General features: G+C 36.1%; 2 protein-coding genes across 2 annotated transcripts in view; both read left to right on the top strand.

Moving 5' to 3' along the window:
* Nucleotides 1-18,368, top strand: part of IPO11 (importin 11) — a gene marked incomplete at its 5' end in the record, with an annotated part of 133,096 nt that overhangs the window by 94,894 nt on the left and 19,834 nt on the right. The window contains one exon of the mRNA XM_084233994.1: nt 13,880-13,975. Coding sequence (XP_084090120.1) covers nt 13,880-13,975 — 96 coding nt within the window. The remainder of the gene's footprint in view (nt 1-13,879; nt 13,976-18,368) is intronic.
* On the top strand, nt 3,034-4,893 carry LRRC70 (leucine rich repeat containing 70; the record flags this gene model as incomplete). The annotated part of the gene is given in 15 exon segments (XM_084233183.1): nt 3,034-3,081; nt 3,085-3,169; nt 3,172-3,268; nt 3,270-3,375; nt 3,381-3,413; nt 3,416-3,636; nt 3,638-3,795; nt 3,798-3,816; nt 3,818-3,868; nt 3,870-3,908; nt 3,910-3,947; nt 3,950-3,995; nt 3,997-4,141; nt 4,145-4,163; nt 4,166-4,893. Coding segments are annotated over 15 exon segments (1,818 nt in total). The 5' UTR covers nt 3,034-3,048.

Here is an 18,368-nt window from a genome sequence, read left to right as displayed (position 1 = left end):
AGTGACCAGGATTTTGTTTATCTTTAGTATCCTTGCTGTGTAGCATAATGCCTGACACGTAGTAGTCCCTCCTCTCATATATTTAATCTCCTCCAAGGCATATTCCCCAGAGAAGAGAGAACCATTTTTTAAAAGCAAATTCAAACCCTCTTAGTTCAAACCCTTCAGTAGTTTCAATGGGGTAACTCATCCTGCAGGATCTGCTTTTTCACATACCTCTTGAGACTTTTCATATACACTCTCGAGTCATTTCTAACTAACCATGCTGGCTATTTCTGTGTCTTTGAAATATGCTAAGCTTCTTTGTGACTTAGATACTTAATAAATTCTGTAAATTGTCCTGCTTTCCAGTACCTTCAAAAGCACTCTTTACTTTATTAGACAGATCATGATTATAGATAAAAGAAGTTTTGAGTAGTTTTTGTTCATAATATTTATTTGTATTCTAAAATACAGGGAATTTTTTTTGTATTTTTATTTATTAAATTTACATAGAGTAAAAGTAAATTTTTTGCAGCAAGTATACATTACTGAAAATCTAAATAACTTGTAGATTTGTAGAAACATCACTACCATCAGAATACAGAAAGTCTCATCATTTCAGGAAATTCCCTTGTGCTATATATATCCTGGGAATTACATCCTCCCATGATCGCTAACCCCTGGCAACCACTCATAATTTCTTTTTAACTATAATGTTATCTTTGGAGAATGTCATATAAGTGGTTTTCTCATTCCGCAACTGTAATTAAATTCATCCGAGCTGTTGTGTGTGTCCTTAGAATGTTCTTTTATTTTCGGAGTAGAATTCCATTATATGAATATATTACATTCAGCTACTGAAGGATATTTGGATATCTAGTACTTTTTTAATGACCATCTTCCCCACTAGAATGTAAATTCCGCGGGTATAAAATGTGATTAGAGTATTTCTCCCTTTCTTTCTCATACACATACACACATTCACATGATATTTCATTTTGTGTAAGTTGCATAGATCATAACCTTTTATCCCTAAATTCTTCAGTCTGGTCTGAGGTATTATTTGCATTTGCCATATCTTTGTAGTCTGTTTTACTCTGTAATATCATTTCCTGGGTCTTTTAAGACTACCATTTTTGTACTTGATCTTAGCCAAAAGACTGAGAAGCAATTAGACCAATGTTTTTGAATAGTACAGTTCTTTCTCTCCTTTTCTCACTTTATGTCTCTCCATCACTCCTTCTCTCCTTTCTTCCTTCACAGTTAGATTCAGGTTATTTCCCTGATTGGAATGTCACATAAGTGATATTGTGACCTTGAAATCACATCCAGCAGCACGTGATGTCTACTTGCTTCTCATCATCAATGTTAATTCTAGTCAAGGTGTTGTCTGATTTGTCCACTATGTCGTTTATTTTTCTTCCCTTGCAACTTAAAAGTAAATCTGTATTGAAATACTGTTCCTCATGAAAATTTCCCCCTACATTAAGGAAAAATGCCAGTATTTTAACTGTTGCTACATTGTTATATGCCCTATTTCAAATTTTGATTCTCTTACTCTTAGGATCCATAAGTAACTTTTATGAGAACAGTTATTCTCTTATATGGAATTTCTTTAAATCCTTACCTAAAATGTTACATTACACATAGAGATATTCCTGAAAGAGTCAAGCTGATTTAGAGTCTGTAGGGTGAAAGTCATTCAGAGGCCTCTTTAGCTCTCCCTAAGTTTTGTTGGTATGCAAAGACCTTTACATGGTATTTTTGTTGGTATGCTACTTCATATCATTTTATTTAAGGCATATATATTAAAATACTAATTGATAGTAATTTATTTTTTTATTTGAAAAATTAAAGGAGAACACAGAAGATAATGTAATAACTTATGTACCATTCTAGATTGCTTGTTTTGCTACCTTTTCTTTAAGAAGTAAAACAAAGCTGAAGTTTCCCTAAGGTATATACATAACAATATGAATATTTTTTGCATTTAAAGCTTTCGTTGATCTGAGAGGAGAAAGCAGACATTGTACAAAGAGGAGGAGTGATGTCAACTATATGTGAAATAAAAAAAAAAAACTTTCACAGAGATTATGTTACTTAATTACATCTTAATTCAGCTTTTTCCACTCAATAGTCTGTTTTTGATAGTTCTTTCATTCTGCATATATAAATTTTCAGGTTTCCTTTTTAAAAAAAACTTATTTTTAAATTATGAGATATTTTGGTGTGGGCATAAGGAAAACTCAAATTAACTGCATTGTGAAAAAAGTTCCTGAGATTTCCTTTCAACAATACGTTTAAAACACAGATAAAATTGCTTCCTGTCTCTCAATTTCCTGTATCCATGGCAACCTCTGTTTTACAAACTGACTTTAGAGGAACCTGTGTGAAGAGTGGTGTTTCCTGAGCAAACTGTGACTTTTTTTAAAAAAAAAAAGAGGTGACTGGGTGGAGGTCAGCAGTGCCACTGACAGAAATGGAGTTTAGAAATGTCGCTCTTCAGATTTAAAAAGAAAACCTTTACTTGAATCAGCCGAGTGTTAATAATATGAATTTCCTGTTCTTGGTAAGATTATTTATTTAAAATATGAACTTTTAGCTGAAGTGAAAAATAATTTGGTTGTATAAAAAATTGTAGTTTAGAGAGTTTAATTATTCTGTAATGAATTTGTATTTTCATGTTATTTAATTAATATAGTTAATAAAGGAACATTCATAGAATGTTATCCTTACATCATCATTTGTCCTTTTTGTCATTGTCATTTGTAATATTTTAAATTGAGTTAGCAAACATTTTTTTTTTAGCTCATTAAATTTGAATTTTCATTTTTATCAAGCTGTGGGTTAATGACCTGAAAATGTTAATAATTCTAGAACACATTCTATTTTTTATGCTATCACATGGTGTGAATTACGAGACTTAACATTATTAGCTGATCCTAATATAAGTAATACAAAATACAGAAATCTAGTATTACCAAACTTTCATTTTAAGAAATTTTTAATAATTTAAAATTTTTCCTTTTTATGGCCAATTCTGATAGAAAAATTAAGAACAAGGCTATGCATGGCTTATACTTTTCTCTGCCTTGTCTGTGATTGTTTCTACTTGTTACCTATTATCTTTTATTATTATTTCATAAACAGATGTTTGGATTTTTGTCTATTTGCCAGTTCAGCACTGGAGACAAATTAACTGCTGTAACTTAGGCCATTCAAGTATTCCCAAGAATTTTCCTGAAAGTACAGTTTCTTTGTATCTAGTTGAACTGAATATATCTCATAAATGAAAGTGAATTAAGTGAATTTTTTTGTTTTTATCAAGCTTTGGTAGTATTGTATTTGGATAATTCTAGCATTGTGTGTACCTATCCAAAAACCTTTGTTCAGTTGAGATATTATACTTTCTATGTCTAAATAATAATTTTATATAAAATGCTTGGATCCTGGAATTTTTGAGGAACTTTCCAATCTTCCTAATATATATTTGCAGTCTAATCACATACCTTTTGTTTTAAAGGAAGTATTTAATGATCTAGTTTCAGTTCAGTACTTAAATCTACTACGGAATTCCCTTGCTTTCCTTGGGAGTGGTACCTTTGTTGGTATGATTGCTTTTCAGATACTTGATTTATCAATCAATAAAATTCTAAATATCAGATTCAGGCTTTCAGCATCTTGGAAACCTGAATTATTTTTATCTAGAAGGTACTAATTTAACAAAGGAACCACCATATGTTTTTGAACTGCTTAAGAATCTTAAAAAACTTCTTTGTCTTGTAAATCACAAGCCCTTTGCATTTAAAGGACTTATCAACTACAGTATTTCATAAAAAACTAAAAAAATTGAATATGTTACTAGGACTGGATTTAGTGGAACTAATGATCAAACATTTGATTTTAAGTTATAATGATTTAGAAAATTGACAGTAGCTTGTTAAATAATTTAATTTACTGCAATTTTGTAGAAACAGAATAGTCAGCATTGATCATGACACATTTGAAAACAAGAGCATCTTTGAAGATCCTTAATCTGTCATTTAATAATCTTACAGACTTACATCCAAGGGTCCTTAAGCCATTGTCTTCATTGACTCATCTTCAGGCAAATTCTAATCCTTGGAAATGTAACTACAAACTATTGGGCCTTCGCAACTGACTAGCATCTTCAACCATTACTTAAACATCTCTTGTCAGAATCCCCCATCCATGCGTGGCAGAACGTTGCATTATATTAAGTGGACTGTCTTTCCAAATTGTGATACATCTTCAACAAATGTATCCAGAGCTTGGGCTGTAAAATCTCTTCACATTCATCGCAAGACCACTGCGTTAATGATGGCCTGGCATAAAGTAACCACAAATGGGAAACATTTGGAAAATATTGAGAGCGTAACTTTTTGGGAACAAATTCGTACTTCACCTGCCAGTAGATTTTTTCAAAAGAATACTTTGGGTAATCCATTAGAGACTACTGCAGTGTTACCTGTGCAAATACAGATTACTTCTTCTGTTAACTTGAACTTGGAAAAAAACAGTGCTATCCCAATTGATGCTACTTCAGAGTCAGGGAAAACAGCTCTGATTTGTACACAAGAAGTTGAAAAGTTGAATGTGGCTTTTGACATTTTGCTGGCTTTTTTCATTTTAGCTTGTGTTTTGATCATTTTTTTGATATACAAAGTTGTTCAATTTAAACAAAAAGTAAAGGCACCAGAAAACTCAGGAGAAAATAGACTTGAATACTACAGTTTTTACCAGTCAGCAAGGTATAATGTAACTGCCTCAATTTGTAATACTTCCCCAAATTCTCTAGAAAGCCCTGGTCTAGAGCAGATTCGACTTCATAAACAAATTGACCCTGAAAGTGAGGCACAGGTTATTCTTTTTGAACATTCTGCTTTATAATTCATCTAAATATTGGCTATAAGAAAACTTCAGTGTGATGGATATAAATAGAACTGAAGCCTCCTTATAGAATTATAAACTTCATTTGGAAATATAATGAATTATATGAGTTTAGCATTAATAAAGTGTATGTTTTTAATAATTTGTGAATAGTGTGTTCATTCAACAAATATTTTTTCTTCAATAGGCACTGTATTAAGTAATAATAATAGTCAATATTTCTATGTACCAAGCACTATGCAAAATGTTTCACATACCACATTTAATCCTTCATATGCTTTCTAAGACAGTACTATTCTACATTTTACCAGTAAGGAAAGCTAGGCAGAGTGAGTGTAAGAAATGTTCTCAAATTCTCACAGCTTGTGATGCTTTTTAGGTTTTTCTGACTCTAGAACCCAGACTTTTAGTTTCATGCTATGCTGGTTCCTAGGTGCTAAAGTATTAATTTTTTGCAACATGCATATGGTTCCTGTTCATGTAGACCTGGACATGTAGAGAAGGCACATGGTTGTTGAATAGTATGATAAGGACTGTACTTGGAGGTGCTGTTTGGTATATAGCTTGTGGAGGTGAAGAATACTTTTATGAGAAAAGTAATGAAACTAGATCTTGAAGGAAAATAGAATTTAATTTAGCCCAAAGAAGAGAGCTGAATAGTAGGTAGGAATAAAGTTATATAAGAAAGACAGAAGAAAAAGAAATACTGATTTGCAAGAAATAAAATTCAGTACTACTGAAGCTATTGGTGGTGGTATGATAATTGCAGGTGAATAGAGATCAGATTATGAAAGATACAGTAATTTCATGTTTTTTTTTTTTTTTTTCCCCTTAAGGAGCCATGCAAGGATTTTAAACAGTTGACTGGCATGATCAAATTTACTCTTTAGAAAGTACACCTTCCAGAAGGAGCAGTGAGTCTGGAGACAGGATGAATTGAGTATGAATCTGAATCACTAATCAGTGGGGAAATGCTCAAGTCCTAGGCCAGGATAGTGGTAGTAGAAGGATGGGGCCAGAGCTACTTTGGAAGTAAGAGGAACTGCCTTGGTGATTGGCAGACTGTTGGCAGGCAAGTATCAAGTCAAAGGTGTTAGTTTTTTGTGCTGCCTTTACAAAGAAAGTGAAACAATAACAGCTACCGCTTTGCTCATGATTTTGGAAGACGGATGTATATGAGGCAGAATAAGATGAAAGAGCCCCAGGAGATGGAGTAGCCTCAGTTGAGAATCTTTAGTATAGATTGATAAGAACGGAAGTTATGGAAGTGATATAATGTTTTTCTCTGTCAGCATAAATTTCTGCTTATGTTTATCATCTGTAGAATATTAGGCATATGGTAAGTGTCCATTCTCATTCTGTAAGTAGTGACTGAACCAATATATGTTAAAATTTTCTTAAGCATTATACTGTCTTCTTCCAAATTTCTGTTTTTTATTATTCAAAGTTAATACTATCAATATAAAATTAGCCTGAAACAATCTGGGAGTGTTTAAAGCAAGTGATAATTATCAACTTTGTATTGTGAGATTAAAGTAATTATAAGAAGGTGTTATATTGTCCAATATACCTTAAGACAGACGTTCTCAGACTCAGAATCAGCTGGAAGCTGAAACTACAGACTTCTGTCCCTGTCCTTCCCAAGCTCCTGACTGAAAAGTCTGGAGTGAGACCTGTGACTCTGTTCATGCTGCTGGTCTACAGACCACACTTTGAGAACCACTGCCCTAAGATATCTGTGAGAAAAGCAGGAAGGAGTGGAGGAGTGGTTTTGTGATATACTGGAAATTGCAAGGAAAAATTAAAATCCTCCCACCCCAAGAGCTTTTCCTTGCCTAGTTTAAAGCTTTGTCCTAGGTTGAGTTCAGTAGAAAACATGAATATATTTTAAATAAAACTGGTCTTGCATAAATTGGTTCTTATGAAAGAGTTTGTGATATTTGTTTCACATTGAAAGACATTTTTTATAATAATTTTTTTTGTTATTGAGTCTTCATAACCCCTACAACTCCAAATAAGTTTTTCTTTAACTGCTAAACATACATGCTTCTTACAAAAATAATTCAAACAATGTAAAAATATTTAAAGTGAAAGGAAAGAAACCCTTTTATGCCCTCTTCCTCCATGATGTAAACCATATCCTCTTTTTTTTTTTTTTTTTTTTTAATAGAGGCATGCTTTATTTATTTGTTTGCTGGTTTGTTTGTTTTGTTTATACACGCACTGGGTACAGTCAGAAGCGCGGGAGGGTGAGAGAATTCACCAGAGCCAGAGCGGGGAGCAGAGCAGGCAGAAGGACCGAGGTACACTGCTGAGGGGAGCAGCGGGCGGCAGGAGAGGTCTGCGCGCCATGTGGGACCCTCCTCCGGTGGCCGGGGAGCAGCCGGGGATCGAACCGGCGCCACAGAGGCCGTGCGCAGTTTCGCAACCCAGCGCTCAACCGCTGCGCCACCGGGGAGGCCCTAAACCATATCCTCTTAAAGATATTTGTGATCAGCAATAAGTGGCTATTTGAAGTTAGGAAAAATCCGTATGACGTGTTTGTCTGGGTCTTAAAACAAAATCTCAAATTTATAAAAAGTTATTTAGAAACTCAAATTTTTGTTTTTATATATAATTTACTGATTTAGGTTTGACTAGAAAATTTTAATTTTTATTATTAATTTGTATATGTGGAACGATAGTTATGCAAGATGGTTTTCATTCTAGTTTTTGTCATAGCCACTCCTTTAAAAATGTTTTAGAGGGGCCTCCCCGGTGGCGCAGCGGTTGAGTGCTGGGTTGCGAAGCTGCACGCTGCCTCTGCGGCGCTGGTTCGATCCCCGGCTACTCCCTGGCCACTGGAGGAGGGTCCCACATGGCGCGCAGACCTCTCCTGCCGCCCGCTGCTCCCCTCAGCAGTGTACTTCGAAAAAAAAAAAAAAAATGTTTTAGAGTGCTCACAAATCACTATTTGATAATTGTACATTTTATTTATTTTATTTTTTTATTTTTTTTAAAGATTTATTTATTTATTTATTTATACAAGCACTGGGTACAGTCAGAAGCACGGGAAGGTGAGAGAATTCACCAGAGCCAGAGTGGGGAGCAGAGCAGGCAGAAGGACCGAAGTACACTGCTAAGGGGAGCAGCGGGCTGCAGGAGAGGTCTGCGCGCCATGTGGGACCCTCCTCCGGTGGCGGGGGAGCAGTCGGGGATCGAACCGGCACTGCAGAGTCAAACCGGCACTGCGCAGCTCAACCGCTGCGCCACCAGGGAGGCCCAATAATTGTACATTTTAAACTTAAGATAGGTGCAAAGAAATTTTCTGCTATAATTTCAGCATTTCATTTTTTCACATCTTGAATAGCACTCCACTCTATTGAAAAAACAGCAAGGTTAAAACCAAGTAAGATTCTCAATTGATGAAGCTTAGGAAGCTTACTTTTCTTAAGGTTTTTATAGCTCTATACTATTTCCTAAGGATTCTTGATTAGCAAACTCAGGAAAAGATAGTTTTAGATACACATATAGTTTTTCTACTAAATTTTATAAAAGGTGGGTAAGTTTCCAAGGCATACCAAAAAAAGTCTCCCCCTTCACTCCATAAAGTAAATGAGAAAGTAATGAGTTCAACGACTGATTGTGTATATCACTATACCTTCTAAATATATTTAGAATTTCAGTGTGACATTTCAGAAGCGTATCCCCACTTCTGGTATAACTGGGAACATACTCCCAACCCCCTCCTGGCAATGGAGTAGATTTGGTGTCAGGTTGTTGGTGAGGACTTCAGTGGTATGGGACAGACTTCAGCAGGAGTGGACAGGAAATGGACGGTCACAGATGATGGAGTGGTGTAGCCTGGGGTCTCATCGTCTTCTGGAAGTGAGGGGTTACCACTGTGTTCATAGCTCAAGGCTAAATGATGGGTACAGGTAAGGATGGATATTTGTGGGAGAGTGAGAGATTTGTGTGAACAGGTAAGTAATAAGAAAAAATAAACTTGTGTACTTCCTCATGCTCTGTCTACTACTTTTTATTCTTAGAATCCTCAGCTTTCTCATACATAAAGTTTTAGGTTTACTTTGCTGATCTGCTGTTTTATGACAACCTGTGTTTGAGTTAACAAGTTTATTCTCTTCTTTCCTGTTTCCTTGTATGTTTTATTTTTAGGTATCCCCCAAGTAATACTAACTTTTATTCAAATCCCATCTATACCAATGTTACTATTGGACAAATAACTCAGATCAAGAAATTCAATATTTCAAACATACATATTTTGACATTTTTTTGAGCTTAAGGATTAAAAGAAAAATACCCAACTGTTTAAGCTTGAAATTGAGGGGAAATCACATGGGCATTTTTACCTAATTATCTAACCTACACCATGACAATAACAGTAAAATGTGCCGTATTTATTTTTAAGGCTTGAAAAAGGGAAAAGAAAATGTCGGAAACTCTTTTACAAAGTTTTGAAAAACAGCTTTAATTTTAGGGGTTGTACCAAGTTGGTGTCACAAATATTTTCCATCATAGGCTTAGAACCTGAGTGTGGTCCTGTAATAAGATGTGCTGCTTTGGGGCCTCTCCTGGTGGCGCAGTGGTTGAGCGCTGGGCTGCGAAGCTGCCTGCAGCCTCTGCAACACAGGTTCGATCCCCGGCCGCCGGCAAGGGTCCCACGTGGCGCGGTCTGCCTGTTCTGTTCCCTGCTCTGGCTCTGGTGAATTCTCTCACCCTCCCGCACTTCTGACTGTACCCAGTGCTTGTATAAAAAATAAATAAATCTTTTAAAAAATAAAATGTGCTGCTTTGGACTAAGAAGGAGAATGGGGTTTGTGACACAAAACAGAACTCTGTTGTGTTTACTGATTAGACTTTATTTATGCCTAACTCTGGCCGAAGAGCAAGTTTTTCTCCTAGAAAGAGCCATTATATTTTTTTTATTAAAATGTCTATTTTTTTCTTTTCTGTTACTATATTTAATGATGAGCCCTTAGGTAACTTCGGAGTTTTTTTTGTTTTTTGTTTTTAAGATTTATTTATTTATTTATTTATGCATACAAGAGCTGGGGTACAGGCCAGAGGTGTAGGGGATGAGAAGATTCACCAGAGACACAGTAGGGAACAGAACGGGTGGATCGACTGAAGTACACTGCTGAGGGGAGCAGTGGGTGAGTCAGGAGAGGTCTGCTGCACCATGTGGGTTGCTCCCTAGCCAGCTGGGGGACCGAACTTGTGCTATAGAGACTACGGACAGCTTCATAGGTTGCGTCTTAACTCCTTGCTCCACCAGGTAGGCCCAGGGGTTTTCTTAGATTGCTTTATTATCTAGTCTCTTACTGATTTCACAGCTGTGGAATATTGGTGACAAGATGATAGAGCTATTTTTTTCCCTATACTAGTATTACACTATTTTAAGCAAAGTTTAAAGAAAGAAAAACTTTATGCAAAAAAAAAAAAAAAACTGACTAAAGTTGTTTAGTACCTTTAGACATCACTCTGCTGAAGTTGGTAGGATCTTGTGACTACACATTAATGTGGGAAACCCTGTGGGTTAAAAGAGAGTTTCCCTGGGGAAAGAAGAGAATAAAGGAAATGTATAGTCTGCAGTCTTATGTGCTGGTCTCATGTGCCTTTATTGTTGCTTGTGACTTTTTTTTTAAGATTATTTGTGCATATAGGAACCGGGGTACAGGCCAGATGTGTGGGAGGGTGAGAGTATTCACCAGAGACAGAGTGGGGAGCAGCAGGCGACATAGGAGAGGTCTGCTGCGCCATGTGGGTAGCTCCCCGGCTGGCCTGGATCGAACCCGCGCTGCTGAGGCTCTGGACAGCTTCACAGCACTACGCTCACCCACCTGTGCCACCAGGGAGGCCCCGCTTCTAACTCTTGAAGCATCATGTGGTGTAGTAGACACACTATTTTAGCAGGAAGTAGTTTTCTGATCCTGAATAGTGTGAGATTATATATATTTGTACACACTTTACACAAATACATAATGTTGTCTTCTTTTTTCACTTTATCTCCATGTCTTCTTGTATGTCTTCAGTTCCCAGTGCATATGCATAAACCCTGACTTAGTTGGGATCTTTGGTTTTGGAAAGTCTTGTTTTTGATAAAATAAGGCTTATTCTATGATATTCTGTGGTATTCCTTTTTCTAGCCTTAATAAAAAAGTTTGTTTTATTTGAGACGCCAAAGAGCAAAAAAAAAAAATTATGTCTACTTGAGTTTATGTTTTGACTTTCAAAACCTGTTATTTTCAATTATCTGCTTTTTACCAATGAAACCTTGCTTGAGCACTGATTCTAGACTCAAGGACCATATACACTTATAGTTATATTCTTATTGTAAATACAATTAACCGGGTAAATTCCAGGTGATAGAATTCCTAGCACTTGGAAAGGGCTGTAAAATTCCTGAGGCTAGAAAATGTTTGTAAGAAAGAAGGTTGATGGAAAAATGTTCAACTTTCATTTTAAAATAACAGTAAATTTCCAGTGTGAATTTTTTATCCTATTTTTTTGCTAGTATTTGACAGAGGAACTAGATTTATTAATACAATTTTCCATGACCATGTAGAGAATATGGAGTAAAAAAGATGTGTGTCTCCATTTAAGTGACAAATGTATTTGCAGCCAAGATCCTAGAAAATATCTGGAGGAGGAAAATAAACCCTAATTTTAGTGTGAATGTTACCACTTGTAGTCTCTGCTATGGACAAATTCTGAAACAAGACCAATAAATCAGAACTTTCTTCTTTTACCTTTTTCTTTCATTAAACTATTCTGTACTTAATCCTGTTAAACAATATAAGCAGAGAAATGTAGTTACCAGAAAATCTTACTGGTTAGTTTTTTTTTTGGTGCCTAGAAATTTGCTTTCTTACCTAACTCCACTGACCCCCTATATTTAAGATACAGTATTGTGATAGTGACTCCAAATGTTAATTAGGTTGATATTTAAGTTGAATAATAGTGATTTGGCTAGAGTATATTTCTTTCCTATAATTATTTTGTGTTGAGGGAACACTGGTCTACAGTACTGTATGAGATCTAAATGTATGTTACCATACTGTCACCACCATCAAAGCACCAATATCCTACACCATTGACCATTGGACTTCCTCCCCCCATTTTTCTCCATCTAAATTCTCCTTGACTCCCCATAGTAGCTTGAATCTACATTTATGTTTCTAGGGTTCATTTAGTTTAGTTTATGTGTTCCTTTGTTTTGTTTCTTCATATGCCACATGTATTAAATCATTCAGTATTTGTCTTTCTCCTAATTTCACTTAGCATAATTCTATGTTAACACAAATGACAAGATTTCACCTTTTTTATAGCTGAATATTCTGTTATGTATCTATACCACACCTTCTTTATTCCCTCACCTGTCTTTGAGTATTTAGATTGTTTCCGTAACTTGGTTATTGTAAATAGTGATATAGTGAACATAGGCATGCATATATCCCTTTGAATTAGTAACTTTGCATTCCATGGATACTGAGGAATGGAGTTGCTCAGTGTGGTATTTCTATTTACAGCATTATTGAGACGCCTCCATGCTGTTTACTAAAGGGGCTGAATTAGTCCACATTCTCACTAACAGTGTACAAGAGTTTCTTTCTTTGCACATCCTTGCCAACAGTTGTTTCTGGTTTTTATCATGAGTATGAGGTGGTGTCTTGTGGTTTTGATTTGCATTTCCAGAGTAGAGAAGTTCTGTGACTAGGTTCTGATTCATTTATTTCTTGGGCCTGCTACTGTGAAAAACTTCAAACATCAATTTTAGATTGTAAAGCTCTTCGGAAAGGGTAATCAAAAATTTTGTGTCCCTGCGTGCTTGTTTTCCTCCCTGGTGCCAGGGGTTGACCTTGTGATATAAGTATGTAGCTTCATCCCTTACAGAGAAGTAATATAAAGATCATGTTTTATGGTGATGGGTCAGTTACCTAAAACAGTGAAAAGTATAAAATATTCACTAGGACAAATACTAATAAAAATGGGACAAAAAGAAATTAGAGTCCTATTCTCATTTAACCAAATATTGTTTAGTCTAACCAAGTGAATATTAGAATATTTAATTTATTGTGCCTTTGGCCATGAGAAATTTTATCTTTCTAAGTGCATTTAGTTTTTCGAATACCTGTGCGTGGGTTCATCATGATGCAAGAGGTCAGAGGCAATTTTAAGGAAGCATGGTTTTTAAGTAGGGTGAACAAGCACATGAAAGATGGATTGATTTGTTTTTTCTTTACTGCATAGTTTTCAAAAGCCAGGATGAAGCACCGCTGCATGAAGTTTGTTTCTGCAGCTCACATATTCTATAGATATAGTTTTTATAGTTCTAGAAAATTCCTTAAAATGCTGTACCTACAGGAAATACTAAGACAAGATTAAGAACTATAGTTTTAGGGCCTCCCCTGGTGGCGCAGCGGTTGAGCGAGGGTCCCACACACACACACACACAAAAAACCTATAGTTTTACACATGTGCATTTTGACTAAAAAAGAGGTTACTGAAAACAATGTGGAGTTGTTTTTTTTTTTGTTTGTTTGTTTTGTTTTGTTTTAAAGATTTATTTATTTATTTATACAAGCACTGGGTACAGTCAGAAGCGTGGGAGGTTGAGAGAATTCACCAGAGCCAGAGCAGGGAGCAGAACAGGCCGAAGGGCTGAAGCACAATGCTGAGGGGAGCAGTGGGCAGCAGGAGAGACCTGCGTGCCATGTGGGACTCTCGCCTGTGGCTGGGGATCGAACAGGCGCTGCAGAGGCTGAGGGCAGCTTCGCAACCCAGCGCTCATCTGCTGTGCGACCAGGGAGGCCCAATGTGGAGTTGTTTAAATGAGCAAATGATATATACTTACTGAATAATTTCTTTTGCATTTCAGAACTAAAATTTCTATTCATCTTCAAGAGGATTTGAAAATTAGAAAAATAACAAGAATTACCCTTTGAAATACTTCAATTTAACTTGTTTTGCTCTTCTTTTATTGTAGTGTTATCCAGGATAAATTCTGTGGGATCATAAACATCTCAGTGGAGGGCCTACATGATGTCATGACAGAAGATACTGAAACAGGAACTTACAAAGAGTAGGTAGATCATTTAATTTAATCACACTTAGATTTGGGGGGTAATTAAATCCTGCATAATTTTTGTTCCTCAGCATATAAGTACAGTATGACAATTTTGAAATTTCATGTCTTATAGAGAAAACAATTTTAATTGTTGTTTTGCTTAACTAACAAAATTCCTCTTCCTTGTCCTCAAACCAGTTATGGGGTAAAAATGGATGGTTTGTTTCATGTTTGCTTGGTCAAAGAAGCACAGGGTTATGTCATACTTGCCTGGTTCCAGAAGAGAATATAGTTATGTTGTCAGAAATGCTGATAATCTCATAGTTACGCAACTATTAATTTGAAATTTTCTTTCTCAGTGTATTTTTTTATTGAGCAGAATTGCCATACCTTCTTATTAATTGCCATACCTTCTTATTAATACTATTAATAAAGGGTATATTTCTTATAATAATAAACAAGCCTTCATGAGATTCCAGACCTCAAATTTATTAGTCTTGATAGTTATTTCTTGAGAATAGTATAGGAAATGGGTTTGTTTAAAAGAAAGAAGAGTTCCATTTTGAGAGTTTACGAATATAGGTTTCTTTTGTCTTTGTGATTTGGTTAGTAGAGGTCATATTTTATTGAACTAGGAAAATATATTAATGAGGCTAGAAATTTACTTTCTACTTATCTTTGGTTAGAATGTTTTCCTTTTTTTTCCCCTTAAATAATAGTTTGTTGTTAGGCACATTGGAACATGAAATTGACAGCCCCTTGCCCAAGTTTGGGACGTAAAAAGGGAGAAAGGATTTAGCCAGCAATTTAGTAAGCTTAGAGGCACTATAATTCTTTTTCTAAAAAACAACTAAAATTGTGGATTTTATAGCTTTAAGAGTATAAAACATGGGCCTCCCTGGGTGGTACAGTGGTTGAGCGCTAGGCTGCCAAGCTGCCCGCAGCCTCTGCAGCGCCGGTTCGATCCCTGGCCGCCAGCGAGGGTCCCACATGGTGCGCAGACCTCTCCTGCCGCCTGCTGCTCCCCTCAGCAGTGTATTTCTGTCCATCTGCCTGTTCTCGCTTGTGACTGTACCCAGTGCTTGCATAAATAAATAAGTAAATAAATAAATAAATAATCTTTTAAAAAAAAGTATAAAACACGGTAAAGAAAGTAATTTTGTTTGAAACAGAAGTAACTTAGAATGTTTTTTTTTAAGATTTATTTATTCATGCATACAAGAACTGGGGTACAGGCCAGAGGTGCTGGGTGAGAGGATTCACCAGAGACAGAGTGGGGAACAGAGCAGGCAGATTCACTGAAATACACTGCTGAGGGGAACAGTGGCAAGACAGGAGAGGTCTGCCATGTCATGTGGGTCAACTCCCTGGCCGGGGGTGGAACTGGTGCTACAGTGGCTGTGGATAGCTTCACAGTGCTGTGCTTAACCCCTTGCGCCACCAGGGAGGCCCTAAAACATAGAATTTTATAAGCATTTTTTTCCTTCTTCATTGGATACATTGGCCAATGGCTCTTCAGAATGGAATAAAAAATACCAAAAAAAGCCTTAAATCCCTTGATTCTAACATTATGCTCTGTATATTATCCTGACTTGTGTAGGTCCCAGTGACCTTTTTAGGATATCTTTCCCCTCTGATACATTCTGCCTTATTTTTTGAAAGTGCGGTTTCTTATAAAGTTGATGGAGCTGCTGTTCATTGCTAGCCCTCAGTGTATATTGAGTTAGAGTGTTTTCTCTTACCTCTCTGGATTTTTCATTATTCCCCAAATGTGCTACTCTCTTTAACAGATCTCACTTGGCTTGTAACATTTCTTCTTGGAATATTGTGCCCTCAGCATCACCCTACTTGGCAAATAGCTACGTCTAAGATTCCTTTCCAGATTTTCAGGAAGAATTCATTGCTTCCTTTTCTGTTTCTTTGTGGTATTTTATCTGTACTGCTAGTTTGTAGTGTTAGTTGCCTATATTCAGTTTAGTGACTATAAGGATTTGAGACAATCCATAAGAAAAGCTCTTGCTCATTATGACCAAAAACTATTAACGGAGGATTGAAGGAATTTAAATAAGAAACCTTAATTGGAGAAACTTATGGCATCTTGTTTGTAAGGCTCAGCTTTGCACTTCCTAATTGCCATTAGAAATTACAAAGTTCTTATTTTCAAGTAGGAAGAAATAGTTAGGTATATCAGGAATGGGAGACTCTTTAATTGGCCTGACACCAGAAATGAATTTTTAAGTGGATATTCATATATAAGGGGCTAGAAAAGTATTTTTGGTTACAAGTAAAGAAACTCTGAGTCAACTGGCTTTAACAGTAAAGCATTAGTTATCTCTGACAACAAAATAACTCTTTAAGTATTGGGTTGTCGGAGAAGTCATGACATATTTTTGCTTGAAACCAGAAAAGATACATCATGACTTTTCTGACAACCCAACAAATGACTCCAGGATTGACTGTGACCTCACAACATTATCAAAGACCTGTTTTATTTTTCCATCCTTTACCATATTGACTTGGTCTGCAGACTACCTTCTCTCATTGTTACAAAACAGTTTAAGACATAACAATTCACAACAATTTCAGTGCCAGATAGCTAATTTTCTTTTTCCTTATGTCTTTGTTAACCTCAAAGAAAGTCTTTCCTACATCCCATCTGTCAGACTTAACTTCATGTCTGATTGGCTAGAATTTCTTAAACATGTTCAATTGAAAGTGGCCATTGACCAAGCGAATAGGATCTCCATAGTGACTTATTGAGCCTTTGGAACTGTATCATTTTTCCCCCCCCAGAAACATATGGTGATACAAAGGAGACAACTGGACAAATTTGGTGCTTGGCTAGGGAAAGTGGTAATTATATAAGCAGCTTAAGTATATATTACAGAAACCAGTTGAATAATGTTGTCAGTTCTATTCATTATAACATTCAGAAGTGATCCATAAATGGTTTCTTAAATCAACTTAGCTGATATCCAGTTCCGTAGTCTGTAGTGTTTTTCAACATCAAAAGATTCTCTTCAGACACAGGCTGTGTTCTTTAATTCAATTCAGTTCTGACACTAACTACCTGGATGTGTAGAGACCCAGATTAAGGGCTCACTCACACAAGAGTGTACCCACTTTGGATGCCATCTAAGTCCCAACCTGTTAACTCTTCTGATTTTCCTCTAGGAGAGAGTATCAGTTTGTGCTTTTATTTATTTATTTATTTATTTATTTATTTATTTATTTATTTATTTATTTATTTATTTATTTATTTATTTATTTATCTATCTATCTATCTATCTATCTATTTATTTATTCATCTATTCATTTATTTATTTATTTATCTTTGAGATTTATTTATTTATTTATACAAGCACTGGGTACAGTCAGAAGCATGGGAGGGTGAGAGAATTCACCAGAGCCAGAGCGGGAAACAGAACAGGCAGACCGACGAAATACACTGCTGTTCCATGTGGGACCCTTGCCAGCGGCCACAGATTGAACCAGCGCTGGGAGGCTGCAGGTAGCTTCGCAGCCCAGCGCTCAACCACTGTGCCACTAGGGGAGGCCCCAGTTTGTGCTTTTAAATCCCAGAATTTGTTTTAATGTCCCATCTTTCAGATCACTGCAATGTATAGAATTACAAAACAAAACTATTTTGTTCTCTGGATATTTTTTGGTAGGTGGGAAAAATGTGTGTGTATTTATAATATATACACTATTATTAATGTGCTACATCTTTTAATTTCAGAAAAGTAGAATAGGGAGTTCTTACTATACAAATAAGTTAACAAATTTGGGCTGCCGTAAGGAATCTGATGTAAAATAAAGCATAGTTCCTTATAGATTCAGATTAATTGTAGCTAGAATTCAAGTCTGCAGCAGGCATTAAATAACTAGCATGATGGAAGTTCATCTTACTCTTCAGTTCTAAATACCAACTGAGAGCTAGGCTTTCTCTGGACATTTCATTGTATTAGATAGCTTTTGGGTTGAGTAGTAAAGTCATCATTTTCTTGTTTCTCGTTAGCTGTGCTGCACCATATTATATGATGGTGGACCAAAGCATTGCAGCTCCAAAAGATCAAGACCATGCACTGAGTTAGGGACTGAGCTCTTTTTCAGGACTTCTGATTTCCAGTTTAAGGTTCTTTCTCTTTGACCCCACCTCTATGCACTGGCTAGGCCAGAGGTACTTGTTCCAGAATATTTTTTTTTTATAACTGTGGGTTAGACTGGGAAAGGATACTCATGTCCTCTCCAGGAGTGAGTCCTGTTGTGTTTCTGGTGTCAACACCTGCCCATAACCCTGAATTAACAGTAAACTTACACAACTAAGTAAGGAATTGTCCTTTACTTGTAATTGCTACAAAACATAAGAAAAACCAAACTTCCTTTGACATGGTTTATTGATTAGGAA

Source organism: Talpa europaea, assembly GCF_964194135.1.
Source record: "Talpa europaea genome assembly, chromosome: 5".
Lineage (NCBI taxonomy): Eukaryota > Metazoa > Chordata > Mammalia > Eulipotyphla > Talpidae > Talpa > Talpa europaea.
The sequence above is the reverse complement of the archived record's forward strand: the minus strand, read 5'-3'. Positions and strand labels throughout refer to the sequence as shown.